At 44.4% G+C, this 22402-nt stretch overlaps 1 protein-coding gene across 2 annotated transcripts in view; it reads right to left on the bottom strand.

The window, feature by feature from the left end:
- The window catches only part of nrp2a (neuropilin 2a), a 67426-nt gene extending 45404 nt beyond the window's left edge, over positions 1–22022 (bottom strand). Inside the window, exons 1-3 of one of the 2 annotated variants that reach the window (XM_044109893.1) lie at positions 21314–22022; positions 10623–10800; positions 1219–1400 (exon numbers count right to left, since the gene is read on the bottom strand). In XM_044109893.1, coding sequence (XP_043965828.1) covers positions 1219–1400; positions 10623–10800; positions 21314–21389 — 436 coding nt within the window. In that variant the 5' untranslated portion in view covers positions 21390–22022. The remainder of the gene's footprint in view (positions 1–1218; positions 1401–10622; positions 10801–21313) is intronic. The other variant, XM_044109891.1, reaches the window with a different exon arrangement.
- Positions 22023–22402: the final 380 nt, after the last annotated feature.

Raw genomic sequence — 22402 nt, 5'->3', positions numbered from 1 at the left:
ATGTGATTGAACTTTATTTCTGTTCCTCCAGCTGGAACTGGAGGAACTGAAGGATCCTGGTTTTACCCGACAGAAGCTGCGAGGTGTTTAGTAGAAACCTACCACCCAGACCTGCCACAGACAGACAAACAGCCACGATGAGCGAGAGGGTGCAGGCAGTGGAGCTGTCGTAATTAACACTTGGCCTCAATCAGGCACCCTGAATACGTTTTCACTCTCTGACGTCCTCACTTCCTCTTCGGTCTGGCGAGCAATTCCCCAACCGTCCCTCGTCTTGGTTGTTTTTCCTGTCTCTCATGTGCAGCTATCACGCCACCTCCACATATACAGGCAGAATCTCACACAACGAGCTGAGCAGAACCACCCACACACGCCTACATGTGCTCGCATACTGACACAATCTCTTATAGCCCCAGAATTTCTACCAGGATCTTATTAAAGCTATAGCAACCGCATCCCCCATCCTCTATCCATGTCTGTGTGCGTGAGACAGATGCAATCTGAGCTAAAGCATCATTGGGGTTCAAGGCGGTGGCCCTGGTAACAGAGCTGAACGACAAATCTGGGTCACAGTCGTTTGACACAAACAGGAGAGATTTTTCTCAAAGGTGGGAGGCGATAAGTTGTGATAAGAGGAATGCTTAGTCGATTTTTCCCCCAGCCAGCTCTTCCTCTTTCCATTTTTTTGTGCTTAAATCAAGACACATGTTGGAAGCAAAACGATCCAGGAGCTTGCTGAAATGCTGCAAAAAGTGCTGGTGCGCTCACTTGATCATAAATCTTGCAGCTCCGAAGGCCATTTAACCTCTTCTGCCACTGCGACTACTGTAGCAAACGCACCCAAACGGCCAAAACAAATCTACTCCAACCTTGCGTGCACTTTGCCCACTTTGAGAGAATCCCATTTCAGCTTAAACTCATCCCCATCAATCTCCTCGCTTCAGCTTCTTACCTAGAAACCTTTAACCTTCAGTCTAACTCGGAAGTAACCCCAGAGCTCTCTCCATCATCCCACCACAGCCTTCCACATCCAGACTTCCTCATCTTCCCAGAAGAAGTGGACTTTGCACCAATTAAAGAGCATTCCTTACATTCTCCATGTCTTAAAGGTAGTTTGCTTTCTTCTCTTTGTCTGATCATATCTGTTTTGCTTCTGCTAATATAAACAGGGGGGAGTGAATCCAGGTTTTTGGGTTCCACAGATCATTGTTTCCTCACCTGTTTTAAAGATCTCGTAGCGTAGAGAGAACCCCGCGCCCTGATGAGCGTAATCTGAGACGAATCTGATCTGGATTGAGGGTCCAGACGAGATGATGGGCGGCGGGGCGATGTTGCTACAGTGTCGACCCAAAACGTCAGCGGTTTCTGAGGTCCCATCGCGGATCTCTATGAAGTCATACCTGAGCACAACAAAGCCAAAGAAAAAAAAAACAAAGAGGGGAGAAATGATTTCTTTTAGAGTTTTCTCGCCATCATTTGTCTAAAATGTTAGCAATGCATTCAGTTTATAACAAGAATGTCAACAAAAATGTGATGGGGTTAGGAATTCGAGTTAATGAAATCCAGACAGGTGTTGACCTGAGATCAGTTTTATGAGAGCATCCCTGAATTTAGAAATGCAGCCAATCATGGGGAGAAATAAACTGTGTTGTCTCCCCACAGATGGATTCAATAAATGTAGCTCTTCTGACCCAGTTTTTGCTCGGGACGGCACGCTCAGATCTCTTTGATGACAGCTCGGGGCGAACAATCCCCAAATCCCTGAATATTGGATCACAGGAAAGAAAACGGAGGGAGGGCTGTATTTCAAACAGGACATATTTTAGTGAGTGTCTGTCAACTCGGAGGCAGAGGATGTGGGCAAACAGACAGCTGGATAGATTCATTAATAAGAGGAGTAAAAATAGATGGTTGAAGCTCATGAAAGAATTAAGAGGTGAGCATCACCGAGCATCGGCACCAAACTTGGTTCTGATTAGCTTCCGCATGCTTGTTTCCTCAGTTCTTTGTTGAGCTCTGATCGACCACCTGACCCCGAACGATGAAAGCAAATTCTTATCTGTCAGCTCGTGCGTGTGTGCGTGTGTGTGTCTGGGTTTAAGTGTGTATGAAAGAGAGGGAGACAAAGAGAGACAGTCCACACCTGGCTAATCCTGAATTAGCTCATAGCTCTGTGTACCATTCCGTATGTCAGCATCACTGATTGAAACAACATGCAGATCTGGTTCATGTTGGGCTTTTTCATCCTTTTTTGGGCTTTTCTACATTTGAGAGCACGCTGTGTTTGGATGAGCGCGCTTCAACTCTGCCAAGCGTAGCTCCAAAAAAAGAGAAAGGTTTTAATGGACCACAAATGTTTTTGCTAATGTGTTTGACTCGGAGGTCATAACTCACACTCGGGTGTTTGGCACAACATGTTCTGGTTGCAAGTTGGGGGCGGGTGGTGTTCCGGGATTTAGTAACTGCTTTCATAAATGTATGCATTCAAACAGAAAAGGAACATAATCACACAGAGATATTGTACAGTAGTTTGTGTGGAACTGATTTAATGAGATGAAATACTTAATTCCTGTAACTTTCCTGACATTTAAGATGTGCAGCAGGAATTTTGGATACTTTTCGGTGTCTTGGAATGGCTGGACTGAAATATTTTGTCAAGACAAAAGGTGCAGAAACATCCTAGTTTGGAATGTGAACTTTTCAATGCTGCACTCTTAGGTACAGAGGATGTAATATCGAGGTGGATGTAAAAAAGCTGTGAAAATTAGGATGCATCAGAAAACTAAAAGTTTGGCGCACAAGTGCAAACTTTCCTGTTCCTTGTTGCTGATTGGCTCATTAATAAAAAAAAAAAAGATTTTCTGTAAACAGTGTTGGTCTGTTTTGTTTTTACACTCTGAAAATGGTGAAAATTTTCACCTTTTATTCATTCATCTTCATAAATAAGTGTTGCCTTTACTGGATTGAAAGGTTTCTCTTTTGGGGCCAGGAAATGCTTCAGAGTGCCAGCGTTCAGCATCCTAATTTGGGGTTTGGTCAGCATTGGAACAGGGAGGAATGTTTTTAATTTTTGTTTGGTGGCAACCTGGTGCTTAAGTGCTATTTAATGCAAGGTTCAGTATAATTTATCTGAATAATTATGCTCTTTTCACAGACTATTAGACTCACTTTTATACCTCTTATTTTCTCTAAACAACCTGTTTGATTTTCCACCAAATGAGCATGTTGATGAGTCTCCAGCTGCAAGACTGATTCATTCTCTTTCCATTTGTGTCTCCGTAGTATCACCTCCCTTTCCTGGTACGAGTGTCTTCTCAGTCCTCATGTCGTATTTTCCTGTGTTGCTAACTGCATCGCTGCAGGAGCCTTGCAGCTAACTGGGAGCGCCCTCCGAACGTGCAGACGTGCAAACACACTTGTCTGAATTGGTTCATGTGACAAAGCTGTCAAGGAACAACAGGGTTGACGTTATCTTGCTAATTAGCATGATGAGTTGTTTGGTGCTGACAAAGCATTACAGTCATTTCTGGGCTCAAGCACATATTTAAAACCAGTATCTTTGCTAATGTTCTTGCTACTTTAAAGTGAAAAGCATTCAGGGTATGCTGGGACATGGCAATCAGCTCAAGCCTGTGGCATCTGAACACTAAGATGGCTTTTGTAGTTCCAGCTTGAAATAAAACCCGGATTAAGAAGAGTCACTAATCTCCTTTTTTTTTTTTTTTTAGCTATCTCGCTCTTGCAGCGTATCAACTCCAGTGCTGAGCATTCAAACTAAGACTGCTGATCGAGGGATAATCCCAGCACATTAATCTGGGTCACAGTGGCAAATGCAAAGGTGAAGACAGGAACACTAAATGGCTGAATTGAGCCGGAAATGTTGCAACTGTTGTCAGTGCGAGAGGGCAGAAGCATAATACAAGAAAAGAGTTCTGTAAACATTGGAGAAGAGTTCACAATGACAAGGTTTTAATTTTGACAATAGGAGCTACAAGATGCACCTAGCATAGGCAAGAATCTGGAAATCTCCACCTCTAGAGGCTAATTAAGGAATTTGTTTGTCCTTGCATTGTGATCAACAAACCAGTTTTAATCATGACCAGATGTGCTTAAGTCCTCATGTCACAGGCAGTTTGAGGATTTGAAGTTTTAGGCCTGAGTAGCTTGTGGCTAAAGAAGCTGTCGTCCAATAGTCTTATACATGCCCTGCTTGTAATCCTGCATTACAGAGGCGATCGTAGCGGCTTTAGTGCCAGGCTCCCACAGTGAGTCTGTGAGAGCCACTGCTATCCCTAATGCTTAAGGCTGTAACCGACACATACTTGGGGAAAACAACATTCAGGAGCGTGCCAAGAAGCACACACCACTCATGCAAACAAGCGCACAACGTGGAGATATGGGCAAACACGGGCGCGCACATATACACTGAGTGGCGTATCTCCAACTCCGGGGATAAAAGGCCCGTGAAAGAGCTGAGAGCCTAATTAGGTTTTAATTGATTTTGGAGTGGGTCTTTATCCTTCTTTCTGTCTCTCCCTCTCTCCTGTCGTGGATTAGCGTCAGCGAGTGAGTGTTCCTCAGATGTGATTATTGACCTGTTCGCTCAGCCTCTCCCTAGGCTCTGATGAATACATGTATGAGGGCCTGATGCGCAAGAGCCCCGCCGTCTGCCTCTCACACACGCGCACTTGAACACATTCCAGGACGTTGCACACAAATCGCCGGCGCACGCGTGTGCTCGCAGACCCGCGAAAGACTCGCATGATACAGCATCCGCACATTCGAGGAGACAGGTCCAGATTCCATTAGGGCTTGTTTTGAAGCAAACTCCGCCCCGTTCTGTCTGACACCACCATCCATTCCCCTCGTATGTCTGGCGGTCTGTCTGGGGTCTTCCTGACTGGCCTCTCATTGAGGGAACCATAATAAGGCAACTGCTTCACCCTCCATGGTTTCCCCTTTGGGGACTAGTTGGAACAGAGGGAGAGGGGTTAAGGAAACTAAAACCCCTCAGGGGCCGGTAATTCTGCACCGGTCCAGACATGTCCTCTCTTCTTTTGCTCTCATATATCACAGCGCCCCTGCGTCAAAGCAACTAATTGCCTTTCACACCTTTGCTGTTTGCTGGCGACCAGGGACATTTCCTCCAGCCGACAGTACCTCATTGCAGCCAAACAGAAGTCTAGTATCGATAGACCATATGTGTGCACATTATTATGTCTCCGTACCAGCCTTGGGGACCATATGAGCTCTTCTGGGTCACTCAGAGTCCAGTAAACACCTGCTGGTACACTCCTCGTTGATCTTATTTTAGATTGTGTGAAATCAGCAACCAAAATCTTGTTTGCCAAACTCTCTTGAAAGTATTTTTTCGTTACAGCATGAGATTGACCAAAATTTGTGTTGCGGTGGAGCCCTGGGTGTCTGATTTATTTTGTTTTTGCAGATAATACAGCAACAGCTGTTCCGGAATATCTGCAAACCAAACTTGGCCGGATTTAGACACTCAGGGGGGCATTCAGCTGAGATGATTTTCCCCTCTCTGCTGTGTCTCGTTTTATTTTCCCCTAATTTTCTACTCTCGGAGCAAAGAAACCCACTAATTCCCGAAGTCCCAGACAATGAAGAGTCAGACGCCTGTCGCTTTCTTGTCTTGGCGACGCACAGAAGCAGAAAGGAAGTAGGAGTGGAGGGCACACACACTCCAATGTCCCATCTCTCTCCCATCCTCAAAGGGGACTCTAATAAACCATAAGTGCCTCTGAAATATTAACTAGATGCTGTGAGCGGAATCCCAGCAGATCTGCAGGGTCTGCCATCTTCAATCTAGCCCCAAAACAAACCGTACGTCTCTTTCTCCTGTCCTAATGCTTCACTGCTTTTCCTCAGCTGTCCATCACTGGCTCATACTTACAGATGACGAGGGCTAAACCGCTCCCCGCAAACCACCTTAGGTCAGCAGAGGGTTAATCTGAACCTTTGCAGCTGTGATCCCTTAGAATTTCGTCAACCTATATGTGTGATTAGGCTTTTCTCAGAAAGTTTTCAAATTCCAACAAATATTCTGGGAGGCTTAGAAGAAAATTTGCAGTTGCAATTGCTCATTGACCCTCAAGGTTGAGGGTCAGGTACTGCCTGAAGCACAGGAGTTCAAGTATGTTGGTGCTCATGAATGATAGGAGGATGGGGTTGGAGATGAACAGAAAGATTAGGGTCTTGGGTGTAGTCATGCCCATGCTTTTTCAGTCTGTCAAGGTAAAGAAAGGTGAGAGCCAGTAGATAGCAAAGCTTCTGATTGAGCTTCCTCTATAGAGTGGCTGGGACAAGCCTTACAGGTAAGGTAAGGAACTTTGTCATCTGCGTGGAGCTAGGATGACGGCTCCTTTAAAAGATTCTGTTGTAGTTTGACAACATGCAGTATGGATATCTTTCGCTTCTGATCTGAAAAGGTTTTAAGATCCTCTAGAATGAGTGACTGGAGAGCTTTGCTAAGCAGTTTCCCTTTTGAACCTGCTACCTTGAGGAACTTGGGTAAGCGGAAGATGATGGATGTATGGATGGAACTATACATTCCCTGTGACCCATAGCTCGGTGTTTCAGGGTCAGCATGACTAATTGATCTCAGTAGAAATATCATCATTCTGTGTTTGAAACTACTGTGACTTCTTTAGGTTGATGATTATGATTTCGTCCTAAACGTCGGCCAAGCGCCAAATATCGACCAATCCAGTGCTGAACAATTCCCTTCATCCGTGACCTTTGGGAACTCATCCATCTCTCCTTTCACCCTGAACCATACTCTACTGTCTTTTCCTCACTACCTTTACTTCTGGCTATTGCTGATCATCTATAGATTTCCCATTATAAGCGGAATACGGGGATTGATCCACCTCTGTGCCCTTTGGGTACCAGCAAGAGAGCAATACAACACAAAGAAACACACACACCTGCAAATATATAGACAGATACCTGTCATGAGGAGGCAGTGTGTGGATTTACAGCTATATGTACATGAGAGTGTGTGCATGTGACATTACGAAGCTATATCATAAAACCTTCTCACCAGAGGCGGAGTTCAATAACACATAACTAAATAAAAAAAAGAAAACCCTCAAAGGTGGAAGAAATGATCTCCTTGACTGCAACAGTGCCGTTCGCTGTTTAATTTGAGCATGTGAAATTAAAACAGATCCTCCCTGGGCTAGAGAAGAGACAGAACAGGGGAAGAAAAAGAGGAAGCCAGACAGACTGAAAGAGGAGGATGAACCAAAATAGATATGAAGCAGAAGAGAAACAGGAAAACAAGAAGGAATCGTCTCCACCTCGAGCTCTTTCTCCGCTTCCTCAGCAGCTCCTGCTATATCACTAGGTAGCATCCTGGGGCTCAGTGATGGCAGATTGCATTAGAGATATGGGCCTGATATTTCATCTAGCCTTTATTACATTTAGTTCACATCAATCGGCTGGCAGCCTGGAGGTAAGAGCTATTTGGCACATGGCCGGACTCCCCCTGAAATGAAATCCTGAATTAAAGTGCCACCTCAGACACGGAGCGCCTACACGAGGCTGCCGATTTGATTGCTGCAGTAGAGCCGCGGTCTTTGGCTGTGTCCGAGTGCTGAATGGGGAGGGCGAGGCGGGGGGAGCGAGAAATCACCAGCTGGCTGGGTATATTAGCCAGAGTTCAGAACACATGCATGGGCTGAGCAAGCAGTTTTTCCCAGCTTTTTATGAGAGCCTAAAGTGCCCAGGGAGGGGATATGATGGCTGATGAGCACTTTCACACTGACAGGCTGCATCTTTAAGCGGGTGTGTGTTTCTTTAAGCATCCAAAACATATAATGCTTCAGAAGGGTATTTTGTCATTTTATGGCATGACAACAACTGTTTCATCTATTATGCTTACATTATATGTGACACAACAACCACAAGTATTCCATGACAGTGAATTGGAAGAAAATATTAAGAATGAAGTGAGGGTGTATGAGTTGTTATTCTCTTTTATCCTGATAATACTTACCCTTCACACCTAAGCAGTAAAAAAATTCTACCTCGAGAACAACCAAGAAACCAACTGTAACTTTGGAGGAGCTGCACAAATCCACAGCTCAGAGAGGAGAATTTGTAAGCTATAAGTCCACAGATCTGCTCTTTTGGAGAAGAGGTTGAAAGAAACCCATTTCTGAATTAAATACTATTTTAAAAAAACATATGGGACACTTTTTTTTTTTTTTTTTTTACCAAAATTTAACCTTTTGGCTTCTATGCAACTCGGTAAGTGTGGCGGCAAACTTACATGCTAAGTAGAATATACTAAAGACAACATCAGGCTGTTAAATACATAGAAAACCAATTAGAAGCTGTGAAAAACTTGCAACTGTGGTGAAAGTTTACTGCCTTTCAGTAGGTCATCAACATAAGACCAATAATAAAATTCAGATGCTCTCCATGTAATCTGACAGAACTATTATGCAAAGAAAATTTAGCAAAAGCAGCTGGAGAAGCAATCTAGAAGACCGGCAGCCATAACTCCACCAAAAGATGGCTCAACAAAGCATCGACTCAAGATTGGTTGAATAAAAATGCACGCTGCACTTTTCAGATTCATATTTGTAAACACATATCGTGTTTTCCTCCAATTCTGCAGTAGATTCAGTTCGCAGTTGACAACATCAGCGCTCCTCTCCTCAGGTAGCGCACTTCGCTCCGCTGCCATCTCCCTAATCCCCGCTGCTATGCAGATTTCCAGCGCCGGCCGAGAGACTGAACCCCGCCACCTCTGCACCGCGCCTCCGGCTGTCCTCGTGGAGAACCGTGAAAACATGCAAAAAAGTCTGCTCTCTGCTCTCGTCTGCTCACGCCGTCATGCCTAATCGCACAGGCGGAAGAAAGGGAAAGGAACCTGCAAAGGGGCTACAAGGCTCGGATCAAGCCTTGCAGAAAGCGTTACAACAGGATGAAGAGAACAGAAATATCTAACGCCTCGGAGGGGGGAAAGCATCTCCTTTTGATGAGCAGAACATTAGTGTTAGAGGTCACGCATGCATAAATGTTGCTGCGATTTCCTGTTTTTTTGTAACAGGGGCTATTTTATGGCACTGGATGGATGGAAGCAGGAAAACGGGAAGCAGAGCTGCTAATGCTTCGTAAGTCGTCCTCAGTGCAAACACACAGGAAGAGTCTGAGTGGGAGTGCGTGTTAGAGGGCAGGCAGAGGCCTCCGACCCTCCAGGCGAGTGTTAAAAATGGGGGGGAAAAAACTATCCCAATAAAACTGTCTGTGAAGAGGAAGAGAGGGAGGGAATCAGCCTCCTCTCCGCCTTGCACGCCTTCGGGCTGTGAGAAACTTCTTATCAACAGCCGAGCTGGAAGTCAGCTGACTTCGCGCCGTTCGGGCCGCGACGCTGGGTGTTAACATATCGGCAAAAGAGATAATTACTCACCATTTCTGCCTCCCGACGGAGAGCGACAGAAACGTCGGGGGGAACAGCACAAAGCGCAGGGATCAAAATAACATTTCCAGCTCGGTGTGGCAATGTGACACAGACGAATGAAAAGAGCTGACAATCATCACGAAAGCCCCCTTTCACCCACCGAGCTACTGATGCGCTTGTGGATGTAGCATTTTTCTCCTGGCTATCTCTGAGAACAATGCAACAGCCGCCATCTGGGATTATTAGATCCTGTATTTAAGGAGAGCGCGAGACAGAGAGAGAGGGGAAACAAGTAGTCGGGAAGCCTGTGTTCATTGTGCATAATGAACTCGCACATAAACTGCTGGGTGTGATGGGAAATATTCCCCTGTCTCCTGGTTGTTTAAAACTGGACTCAAACAAAGGAGACAGTGATTTCCTTTGAGGTCAAAGACAATAGAAGCTCACATGCTTCTGATTATTCATGTCTCAGATATAAGAGCTGACCAGTTTTATCTAGATAAACAGCTGGATTTCATTTACTCCCTCCTCCCTGTTTTGCCTGTTTATTCTTTTTCTCTGCCCACACCATCTACCATGACTCGGCTCTTTGATCCTGTTTTGGTTTCCTTCACTCCAACTGCCCTGCATGCCCAAATTCAGCTCTACAGATTTCAAAAGCGTCCTGGTATTTGACTATCAGATGGAGAAGTGTGTGTATGTGTGTTGGGGCGGGGGGTGTTTATAGTCTTGATAATGTCTCCAAAGTTTCCCCATTTTTTTCCACGGATTAAATATATTGAAACGGCTCTTGACAGGCATGCAACATATCTTCAGCTCTAGCTGTTTGAAAAACTCTCTTTATTTTTCTTCAAAAATAAGTTTTGGCTTCTGCAGAAGCTTTGAATTAACCTATGATAGGGGGAAAAAAGCTATATGTTTTTTATATGCTTGTATTTCTTCAATTTCTTCTTTACAAATGAATTTTTCCAACTCCTGGACAAATACAAATATGGACTAAAAGTTTTTATCTTCTTCTTCTCACCTGTTATCTCTATTCCACACAAAATAGGTACATTAAAAAAAAGTCTGTAAGTGTTTCAAATAAAATAATTTAAAGTAGTACATAGTTTGTGCAGGTAACTGTCTGTGCACAAAAGGGTTAAAAGGTTTGACTCGACACAGCTCCTCCTCTCCCTCCTGGTCTTACTTGCAGTCGAGCCTCTCAATCTCGAAGTGAGGGTTGAAGTTGAGGACGATGCGCTGCGAGGTCTCCGGCGCCTGGATGACCCAGTGGCAGTTCTGATGAGGCGGGTACTCCAGAGGATAACCGGGTGAGGTGATGTAGCCGGGCTTGCTGGCGTCCAAGACGCCTCCACAAGCTGAATCTGTGGTGAAGACGGAGCACAGAAAGAGGCCGGTTATTCACCGTTCAAACGCTCATTTTGAAGTATTTCCAATATTTCCATGACCGGCATAAAAACGCGGTTCTCTCTTCTTGGTGCGATGATGCGATGAGCAACAGATGAGCACTAAAACAAAGAAAGCAATTTAGGCCTTCAGTTTGGTGGAAATTGAAAAAAAAACTTCTCCATTGTGGATTCTCAATGCACTACTAAAACAATACAAGATGATGCATTTATTGGAACACACACACCCAAGCGAGGACACACACAGTCTTTTATCCCCTCGTTCCACACCCAGCCTCTTATCTCCATCCTTCTCCTTGGGGAGCGTTCCTCCAAGTGTAATTGTTGCTCCAGCAAGCCAATCTGCAAACATTAGGACACATTCCCCGATCCTATCGCGCTCTCTCAGGAACAATAGCCTGCCAATAGCATCGCTTGGAAGGCTGAGGCAGGAAGTGACACGCAGACGGCCTGTCTAGCGGGGTTCTGAGGGGGTCACCCCGACTCTATTACGAAGCTAACGCTGCAACAAAGACTCCATTCTCTGCTCGCACCCTTGACGGCCACAGCGGCTTTGGCGCTTTGCGTTATCTCGCGCAAACACGCCAAACACATAAACTCACAGGCACAGACAAAGGGAACATGTATAGCAGTATTCTGCACATACAAAAGGACGAGTCGCGGGCGCACGCACACACACAGCTCTGGACATGGCCGTTCCTTTATTACGTTTTATTAAAGCAGGAGACATGTTCTCCATGACAACAGCAGGAGCTGGTTTATTGTAGCTAACGCTGTTACGGCTGCATGCATGTGGGTTTGCTCATGCTCCGGTGGGAACTGTAAATCTAATGAACTTTATATTGAACTCAAACACCTTCACATTATTATACAGCTGTTGTTCAGAGGCAGACAAGGAAAACATCAAACAGATGAAGGAGATCTGGCAACAAAAAGCCTTAATGTTCTAACTTGGGGTTCAGGAGCACCGTCATGCCTCCACTAGTCAACAGGAAAACCTACTGATGGCTTGTTTGTCTATGTAGTACACATAGTTTTGTTATTCAATCATCCCTACCTTATTCTTATCCCCACCCAGTCTCCTTTCCTCCAGTCATATTTTGTACAAACCCCTTTCCTCCAATCTGTCAGCCTCATAACTTCTTCCAACTCCTTCCATCCCAAGAATACCGTCCATCCTTCTTCATGACCGCCTTTCATCCCACTCATCTTCCTCATTCCACCTGTCATCTTTATCTATTTTAACATGTCATACCACTCTTCACCCTCCTTTTCATCCCATTCATCCTCCTTGTGCCTTTTTACAAAACATTTTTATCCCACTTATCTCCCTCATCCCTCTCCCATAAGATCTTTCATGAGATTTTCCTGATGAATCTCAATCTTTCTCCTCTCTTTGAAGAGAAGCCACAGTTGTGGTCCTTGCTGTTGAGCTGATTGTTAAACACTGTAGTTGCATTAAAAATGCAGCCGCCTACAACTAGTTTTAACCACTCAGCCTCTGAGTCCAATCGGCTCTTGACATAAAAGGGCCGATTTATTTATTTTGCCAGTTTCCTTTCAGATTTCTGCGAACACTTCAATAGAGAATGAAAGAAAAGGAGAAAAAAACACAAGCACCAAAGGCTTGAAGTGTAATAGACCCTTCAAGTGTTGGCATTTTCACCGCCTATTGTGCTTAAAAGGCACACTTAGGATTCTCTGACATTTGACAGAGCCGCGATGGGTTTCTTACTTCGCTACCAGAGAGGAGCGACGCCCACGCTTTGTGCATCAGCCCCTCGCAGCTGCCGGTGATTTCATGCAAGTGCGTGACTCCGGCTACAAATGCACGCTGAATTGCATGCATTAGCACACACCCAGCTGCTGCTGCATGTTCAAATACACGCTGGCGAAGGATGACACCTTTGAGGGCCTGTCAATCCCAAGGACCAGCAGAGATGGGGATCGGGGAGAATTAGCAAGCAAAAACTGTTCAAAAATATAGCAGGGATGGCAAAGAATGGCTGAGACGGGCAGGAAGCCTCACATGCACACACAGACATAGCTTTATCTGGTGTGACTGTGCAGACAGACAGTCATTGTTGAGAAGCCCATGGAGGGAACGGTGTGAAGGAGGCTATCGGCGCTCAGAGCCTCGGCAGATTAAGCCCTTTGGGGAGAAATCCTGCAGCCTCAGCACTTTTTTCCTCTGAGCTGCCCATTGAGCGGCCTCCAAGGAAGGTGGGGAGAGAGTTGGAGAGTGGAGAGAAAGGGATTACAGTGGAGAGAAAAACTGGTGGAGGAAGAGAGCGGGGATGAAAGGGAGGAAGAGGGAGACGAGTAAGGAGAGACGGATAAAAGACGGATTGAGGCCGAAAAAAAGAGAGACAGGGATTGATCGGGAAGGGGGAGAGGAGGACGGTTGATTTATGATGGGTGGGTGTGGGAAAAAAGAGCATGGGAGAGGACAGGTGAGTGACAGATGTGTGGAGGAAAAGGTGATGAGGAAGTAGAAATTCAGCAGGTAAGGTGGATGCAGAGAACCTGACGACTCATTAAGACAAGCCTGCACTGCGGCGGCTCCCTGTGGACACTGACCCCTCTGTGAAACCTCTGTCAGTCAGCTCACACACACACACACACGCACACACACACACGCACCTTCATACACATATGCACTATATTGACAAAACGTGCTCCAATATTTTGAATAAAATCCAACACAAAGACGGCTTCTGCAAGTGTTTGTTCAGGAATGCGTCGCTCCAACGTGGCACCATGATGGGATGCCACCTGTACAATAAGTCCACTCATGAAATTTTGTCACGAAGGATTATTCCACAGTCAGATGTTTTCAAAATGGAAGCAACTGAGATTGACAACAACTCTGCCACACTGTCAGAAGCTAAGTGACATGATGTGCCAAAAGCTGCGTCCCTCAAAACGTTATAAGACCTTCAGAGTAGCTCCAGAACACTGAAGAGGGCTTCATGGATTGGATTTACATTAACAAGTAACTGCATTCAAGTGCAATTCAGAGTTGGAATCATTGGTGTAAATCATGGCCACCATGACTCTTGTTTAGTAGACATGTTTGAGTGACGGATCAGAACAAATTTTCCTGAATTGGAAGTTTAGGAGACCTGTACTTGCCTCACTGCATTGTCCAGTGCCATTTTGGGTGGAGGTGGGATTATGATGCGGGGCATTTTTCAGGAGTTGAGCTCGTCACTTCTTAGTTCTCAGAGAAAGGAACTCCAAATTATTGCTAGGAGATTAATTGAATTTATTGGTTCATCAAATTTTTTGTTTAAAATTTAATTTGGATTGTTTTTTCTTACCGATCTTGTTGTAGAGTGTCTTAAAACTTCTATTTACTTAGACTTTGAATTCAGGTCAACCCCTAGAAGGAATGATTGCAGTAGAAGCCAGTTTCTGAAAATATTTTCTTCTCAAGGGGGGAAAAAAAAAGAGATAAAAACCACAAATTGAATTTATTGTTTAAGAAACTGAAGATTTCATTTTTCAGCCATACTGCTACACATTCTACTCTAAATCCTTGAGCGTATTAAGACTTTTGGACATATTTTTACTTCATTCAAAAACTATTCCCTAAGCAAAGTCCTTAAAGAAGCTTTCTTATCCAACAACAGTGTCTGACCTCATGAATACATTTCAGGTAGGATGATCAAAAGCTCTCATAAAGACACTCCTAAATCTTTTGCATAGCCTTCCCAGAAGAGTTGAAGCTGTTACAGCTGCACAGGGTGTGTCCACCTAATTATAAACCCTATTAAGAAGGGGATAAAACTCAAGTTGATACGTATGTGAAAGCAGATGAGCGAATGCTTTTGGCAACATAATGCATATGTGTGTGTAGTCACTGCCATATATCAATAGATGAGCACATGCTCTTTTAATTTCTTGGTCATCTTTCACACTTAGTAAGCAGAAAGAGGCTCTCTTGTAGTATGCGTCTGTGTGTGTTTTGAGTGTTTTCATCAGTGTGACTTGTAGGGAAGCACTCAGGAGCTGCCAGAGAGCCTCATGAATTACACCCGTCTCATCTTGTGGAGAAGTCCATCTGTCTCCCCATACACACACACACACACACACATACACACACGCTGCATATGTTCCTTCCATGCAGCCACCGAAACCTTATTACGCCAGACCAGTGACGCTAACTGTGTCCGTACGAGGCGAGTGTGTTTGCAGGGGCTCACCGTCGAAATAAAATTAAAATCTAGCAGAAGCACCGTGAACCTCTCTATGCTCCAGAAGCAGCCGCACAATCTAATTTTAGCAGATTGTATCAATGAAATAAGTAAACTCACTCTTTGCATGTGCGCACATTTGAGTCACTCCCAATCAACTTGGACTGGGAGATGTCTTTATCTTCGTTATCAGAGAAAATGTGCAAATGTCTGCATGTCTTAGCTCATGTCCTGCCGTGTATCCATGTCTGCGTGCGTGTGTGTGTGTGTGTGTGTGTACATTCATGCTCTCATTTCTATTAGCTGCCTTATCAGGAAAGCATGGCTTCACGCTTTGGGATAAGCTCGGAGAGTGAGGAGGAGGAGGGCTGATAAAGCCCTTCATCATTCTCGGCCCCGTCCCCTCCCAGCCCACCACCATTACCAGCACCTTAATTAAAATGTGCTATCACCCTGAGAGAGGGAGGAAGAGGGCCGAGTGGGCAGCAATCACGCATTCATTCAACAGTAAGGGCTGGGTTTAATCTCAGACATTCTGGACTGAACCAAAGCAGAAGAATCTTTATGAATCAAACAACATTTTAAAGAAGAATGAGCACAACTTGGAAGATTGTATCAGCCTACATAATTCTACAGAATCTTGGAGAAGGACGGCTGGCTTTCACGAGGAAATCAAGGACCCGGAGTCAGGAGGAAGAGAAGAGATCTGCAGATTCCTTGAAGTTCGAAGTGAAGTTTCCACAGCTGGTTCTGGTCCCACTGCGTTTTCTAAAGTCAACGCCACAAACTAGCAGGAAATTTTAGAGCATTTCATGCTTCCTTGTGCTTAAAATGTTTATGGAGATGCTGATTTCATTTTCCAGCAGGAGCACAACACTGCGAAAGGTGCTAAAACTTGGTTTCGTGACCATGGCGGTACTGAGCTTGACTGGCCAGCAGACTGGCCCGACGACGCAACAATTCATGCAAAAGGAGCCCCAATCAAGTACTGAACTCATGTACTACAGACTAGATGGATATAATTTTGAATGGGCTGACATTTTTTATGCAACATTATTATTTTCTGAGAGACCAGTAGTCATGCAGAAAGAGAGAGATTTATAAAACGTCTTGAGGCAGACGGCTACTTTTGCAGTTAAAAAGGTCAAAACTGCACAAAAATGAACAAGTGAAGAGGGGAAAACTTTATTATTTTTTTTTATTTGATTTTGACAATTCAAATTGTTTTCTTAGTTTGGATTATTCCCCCTCTTCCGTCTCGTTCCATCATTTGTCAGGTTTTCACACAGTGTTGTGTTTCAAACCCCTCGGCCATTGAACAGGAGGAAACAACAAATGTTCATGGCTCAGAAACAATGCAGCTGAGTTTGAGCAAGTAAGTGTAAAAACTGTCCTTGAATGACTGTCCTTCAATCTGCAAGCCTCCTTGCTTCTGGTGCGTTTTTTGTGACGCAAGCAGGAGATACAGTTTCCTGGTTTTAGTCATGTCCCTTTCCTCGTCAATTCTGCAACTTTGAAGACAATCGGCAGCAGTCCTCCCCGGAATGTAACACCCAGAAACAGTATTTATTATTTTTTGTTAAACAGCACTACATGAGTTTAAAAGAAGATCTTAACCAACAAAAGCCTCATCAAAAGCAAATAAAATCCCCAAATCCTCTTTACTTCCCAGTGTTTCCTCTTTCCTCCTCCCTCTCTAACAGGATAAGTGGCCCATGCTAATCAGCGAAATGCACGGAGCTGGCCATCCTGATCAATGCTTCAATGGATCAGTGAAGTAAAGCAGATGGCTGCAGGAAGAGGGGATCTAACCCAGAAGTCTACCTATCATGTCTGCTTGTCCCTCGATGCACTCTAAGAGTCAAACCTGCACTGCTAAGGCACTTCTTTGCACAAAAAAGCTTTCCTCCCCATCTGGGTGGAAAGGAATAAAATTGCAGAGCCGGCACAAGCAAAGGAAAGCTGTGTGGAATCAAGTAACGCTGTGGTAAGTTTCGGTGTGATTTGTTGGCCCTCCACCTTACAGAGAGTTAGCTTCCAGAAAAACTGACTTCTTTAAAAAAAAAAAAAAAAAAAAAGGGAGAGAGAGAGACAGCAAAAGCTCAGTAAAGCTGTTTTTTTTTTTTAAATTCACACCCTTGACTGTTCTCTTTTAAAACCCTCTGTGTGTTCAAATCAGCTCAAAATCCATTCAAAAACACTTTGGCTCCTGACAAAGCTGACCCCCCGCCGCTTCTTTTCTAAGCCGGTCCCAGAGCTCCAGCTAAGACCCCCCAATGCGGCTAATGCGACAAACAGAAAGAGCAAGCTTTGTTTTATTTATCGGGGTCTTGTTTTTAATTTCACCCCGAGCGCGGCGGCCCGTTTCCAGGAGCTTTGCGAGGAGGAGCCCGTGACTCCCATACCTGACTGGTATCGAACCGAGCGCTCCGTTTGTCTTCGGCTATGAATGCTAATGGGTGACCTTGTTTTTGCAGCTGATGCCACCGAGGGCAGGCGGATCAAAATGGAAAAAGCTTTGAGAGGCACATGGAAATAGAGGAAGAGCATTAAACTAATTAAAATGACAAGAAATTGAAGCAATTATCACATGTAATGTCAAAATAATATGTATGGAAATTACATGTGGTCGAAATTTGACAGGCAAATATATGCTATATTCAAAAATGCAACACCAGTATCCACTCTTTATGAAGTGACCAGCCAAACATTTAATGTCAGACAAAAATGACTCGAGTAAATGAAAAAAAAACAACACCTTATATTCTGATCTATCAGCAAATCAGACTGTAAAATCTTACAAAACCACTTTTAAGCAGTTAACCGTCTGAACACAATTAGATAAGACTGTGGAAAATATTTCCAAGTGGTGCTGCTCCACAAAAATTACTCAAAAAAAAAAAGAGCATCAGCGGCTCGTATAAGAAGAACCCAGAACAACATCTAACACCCTGTGGGCCAAAGATGCTGGGTACCAAAGTTTCAAGACCAAAACCGCTGCAAAATAAGAAAGGCACAAAGACCTGTGTTGGATTTGCTAAAAAAATAAAAATAAAAAATAAGACAAGAAATAAAGGAAAAGTTTTTGGAAGATTTGTTTCAATACACAAAAACTGAGTATTTTAGAAAAAGAGTAACAAACTTGGAGTTGAACATAGAGGTGGTGGTATGATGATCTTTGCTTTTATGCATTAGGACAACTTGCCATATTTGATGGATCCATTAGTTATGCGTTCCCTACCTGAAAATATCAAAGTTTGTGACATAAAAGTCAAGTGAATTTGGACACTGATCCACAGAACACCAACTAATGCCCCTCTGATTTAAACAAAGTGAAGGTTTCAGTGTAGCCTAGTCAAAGTTTAGGCTTTAATCCAATTTCTATGCTGGGCACATCCTTAAGTAGGCTATTTATCTAGTTATTAATGCTGCTTGTACCAAAATATAAACTGCATAACATATAAAACATCATTTAAACTTGAATTAAGGAAACATATTTTAATTAGAATATGACATTTAGGTTTGTTGTACAATTATACTCGCACTAAAGTAATGATGTTGACATTTAGACAGATTTTCATAGAAAATATAAAATAACATTTACATTTTAAAGCATACTGTAGACTTTTTTTACTATTATTTCTTATATCAAGCGTTAAAAGCTTTAATAAACAAAACCCGTCTCAAGAAGAAACTTATTCAAAGGATGCACAGCCACCCACTTAATAAACATGCAAATAAGCTGGTTAATGGCTTGCATATTAATGTTTATGGTAGCAGTAATTAATGCACATATCATGGAGTCAAGTTATTGTGATTACAGCACAAACAGAGTGTACATTTCTTTGCTTTGGAAAGAGCGAGGCACAGGAAAGTAATAACGGATCTCTAATGTTTCGATTTCTTCTGAGCGCTGAGACAATCCAACGCGCCTCGGGCCAGAATCAGTTTGCTCCGAAACATTTAAAAAGAGCCCAGTGAAAACATATCAAGTTACGACAGTCTGCCATCAAAAGCCAGAACTTGTGATAGCTTGGTTTTGTAACAAGTCTGAGTCAAAAACAGACTTCCCCTCTTTTATTTCCTTTTTCCTTTTTAATCTTCCTCTGATTTTCCCCCACATTAACTGCATCACCCGGCGTCGCCTCGTAACTCTTCATGCGCTCTGTTCTCTCTGTCCAGTGCCATTTTGACTCCGTGACCCCCTGCACGCTTTGATGTCCCCTCTGTTTGAAGCACAATCCCCTCTCCCTCCCTACACTGGATCTGCTCCCCAAGCTCTCCTACTGCTTGTTTCTAGTGCGGTTTAGTGGATGGCATGCTCTCCTCTCCTCTCCCTTTCCCTCCCCTGTCTACTCTGCTCTCCGTCAGTCTCTGGCTGTAATGTGGCTCTTGAGGCACAGACATGTGGCGCAGTGTCTTGGCAGGAGAGGGAGAGAGTAAGAGGAGCTTGGGGGTTGGGGGGGGGGGGCAGAGATGCCCGATCACTGCCAGGAGAACCACATCTGTCTCTGATCTGTGAGTACGTGTGCTGTAAAACACACACAGCCAGAACGGACGACTCCTGCTGTAAGCTAGAAGCTTTAAAAAGAGGAGGAAAAGCCCAAACAGAGCGACAGGAAGAGTGTTTACTTCCAACTGTATGAGCAACCAGACTGCCGTGGATGACTGAGCCTCGTGTGTCATCCAACCGGCTGCATCACTTCTGAGCATGACGAGCCCTCAGAAAACAATCTGACCACTAGATCCTGGGCTAAATGTTTTGCAGAGCAGTAGTTCCATTTTTAAACCCTAATTAGGTGCATTTCAGTACTGTGTGATCTAGTTGCTAAAATGTTTTTGGATGAACAAATCATAACCAACCAGGGACAGGGAAGCTGAATTTGTCTTTGTGCCCCTTTAAACTGTAAATCCAGTGCAAATAATTGCCTGCCACTTTGTGTGGCCAAAAAGTAATCAGCCTGGACTCCTTCTCCCAACAAGAAAGCTTGAAGTCGATCTAAGCCGAGCGCCAAAACCGGCTAACCCAAGGACTCTAAACCTCCTAAATCCGGCTCTGACCACAATCTTCTGTTTTTATGATCTGATTATAGACGGCTCGGCGAAAAGCCCCTTCCCCAAAGTCGCCACAGGCAACTCCTGTCTTCATGTAGCACAGGAACGGTGGAGAAAACATGGAGCTCCAGAGAATGGAGAGAATGGTGAACTTTTACCCAAATTCCACCAATTTTAAAATTGCCACATTTGAAAGACTTTCTAGAAGAAAATCCTACAAATTTTGGCACAAAACAATCTGGAAAAGTGTTTCTTTCCTCTAATGTGCTTTGAAAAAAAAAATCCATCTCAACACTTACTTTAAGCTGTGTGAGGAGAAGAACCACATTTAACACTGGAATTTCAACACAGAACATGGTAGTGGCAGTATTAGGCAGAGGGGATGCCATTATCTTATCGGGTATTTTAAGCTGGTCAGTGACGGACAATCTTTTCAAGATATGGTACCAAAAAAGTGACACCAACAACCTGATCACAACCTGCCGTTTTTATCGTCATCTAACCGCCGAGAGCGCTGTGAGGCCCCCTGCCTCGAAAAAGCACCTGGAGCTACTGGGAAAGGGAGAGTAGTGGTCGCTAATGAACGCTCTAATGCGTGAGTCAAATCACGCAATGACAGAGTGGCTTTTACGCACGCTTTCTTGGCCACCAGCAAAAAGTGGTGAAAATTGCAGGTTGCAGAGGGGTCCAGCCCTCTCTGTAAAACACTACACCCACCCACCCCTTCCTAATCGGAAGAGCTTTTTAATCAAGAGAATGGGTTTGTTTGTTGTTGCTGATTATTAATTAGAGTAAATCAAGGAGAAAAAAAACGGGAGCCAAACGGGAAGTGTCCGAAATTTGAAATGCTTCCCGTTTTCCAGGCAGCTGCTGATGGTTTCAGTCCGTCTGGGACATGACTGCTTCCGTTTTTTCTCTCCCTAATTTAGAAAATTAATCAGTTTGGAAATGTTTGCCTCACTTAACTGTAACTGTAAACATCTAAAAAAAAAGTGCGTATATTTCTACGATTACGTAAAAGAAAGATCCTTTTCTGCATTATATCCACCGAACAGAGAGAGAGAGGAAAACGGTTTGTGGATTTCATCAAGTTATGTCAGATGTTTATGTGGGCTGGAAGACAAAAAATCAAAGCGCATGACGCCCAAACTCTGGGGAAAAAAGGAGTTTAAAGGTGACGATCCTTGCGCCAAAACCAAGAACTAACTCAAACTCACCGCTCTGTCCTCCGACTCCACATCCCAAGTGACACAGTGTTATTAAAAATCCAACCAGCGTGGTGGGGAAATCCATCTCGGATCAGGCAAAAAAAAAAAAGAAAAAAAAAATTAAATTAAATTTAAAAATGAGTGTCTGCTGTTTCCACTTTGTTGGATTTAAACGCTGAAGTTGCTCAAAAACACAAAAATCCAGATCCACTGCGATCGAAGCCAAATTCTAGAAAGCTTTTAAATTTAAGACCCCCGATATTATTACAGGACCATGCGCTGATAAAATAAGAACATTGCAGTGATGCTCTAAACACTCATCCAAGAAACACCGAGGGAGCAAAGTTCTTAGAGTCTGGACAGCGGCTCCAGGGTCGCGTCAAGTTCCAACACAGGCTCCCCTGTCTCCTGTCTACCCGAGTATCTCCTCCTCTGCCGCTCCTGCGTATTTTACGCACACGGGGGTCGCTTCTCCTGCAGCGATCTGAAGCCCACCGCCGCGCTCCGAGCGTCGGATGCAGCTTTCCCAAGAAATCAAACTGGAAACAATCGGGCAGGGAAATGAACGACCAGTCTTCTCCTGTCTGACACACCGCTCACGCCGCGCCGCTCTCCGCTTCACAAGCCCTGCGCTCCGCTCCTGCTCCGCTCTGACACCAGCGTGCGTCCCGTGTCTGGCTGCGAGCTGTGTGTGCAGCGTGTGTGTGAGTGATCGCTCTTTTGAGCTGAGCAGCTATCGCGTTACAGTCACGTCGCCCGGGCTCCGCCTCCTCATACCCCTCCACCCTCTCCAGCCCTCTTTCCCTCGCTCACTCCCTGTCCTCGCCGTTTATTTGAGAGAGAGAGAGAGAGAGAGGAGAGAGAGCATGCCTTCACCCTCCACCCATCCCCAATACACACAGTCCCTCTTCCCCCGCAAGATGCCACAGATATGAACTCTTCCAAAGATAAAGCCGAGATAAAACCACATTGTTATGGTAAAACAAGGGACCCCAACTTCTCCAGGGGACGTTTTATCTCACAGGACCGGCACAAGAAATAAACGCAGCGGTCTGCAAGTGTGTCTTTAGTGTTAAGTCTAAACTTTTCACCCCAAAG

Source organism: Gambusia affinis, linkage group LG24 (genome assembly GCF_019740435.1).
Source record: "Gambusia affinis linkage group LG24, SWU_Gaff_1.0, whole genome shotgun sequence".
Lineage (NCBI taxonomy): Eukaryota > Metazoa > Chordata > Actinopteri > Cyprinodontiformes > Poeciliidae > Gambusia > Gambusia affinis.
Note: the sequence above shows the minus strand (reverse complement) of the source record. Positions and strands in the feature narration are given on the sequence as shown.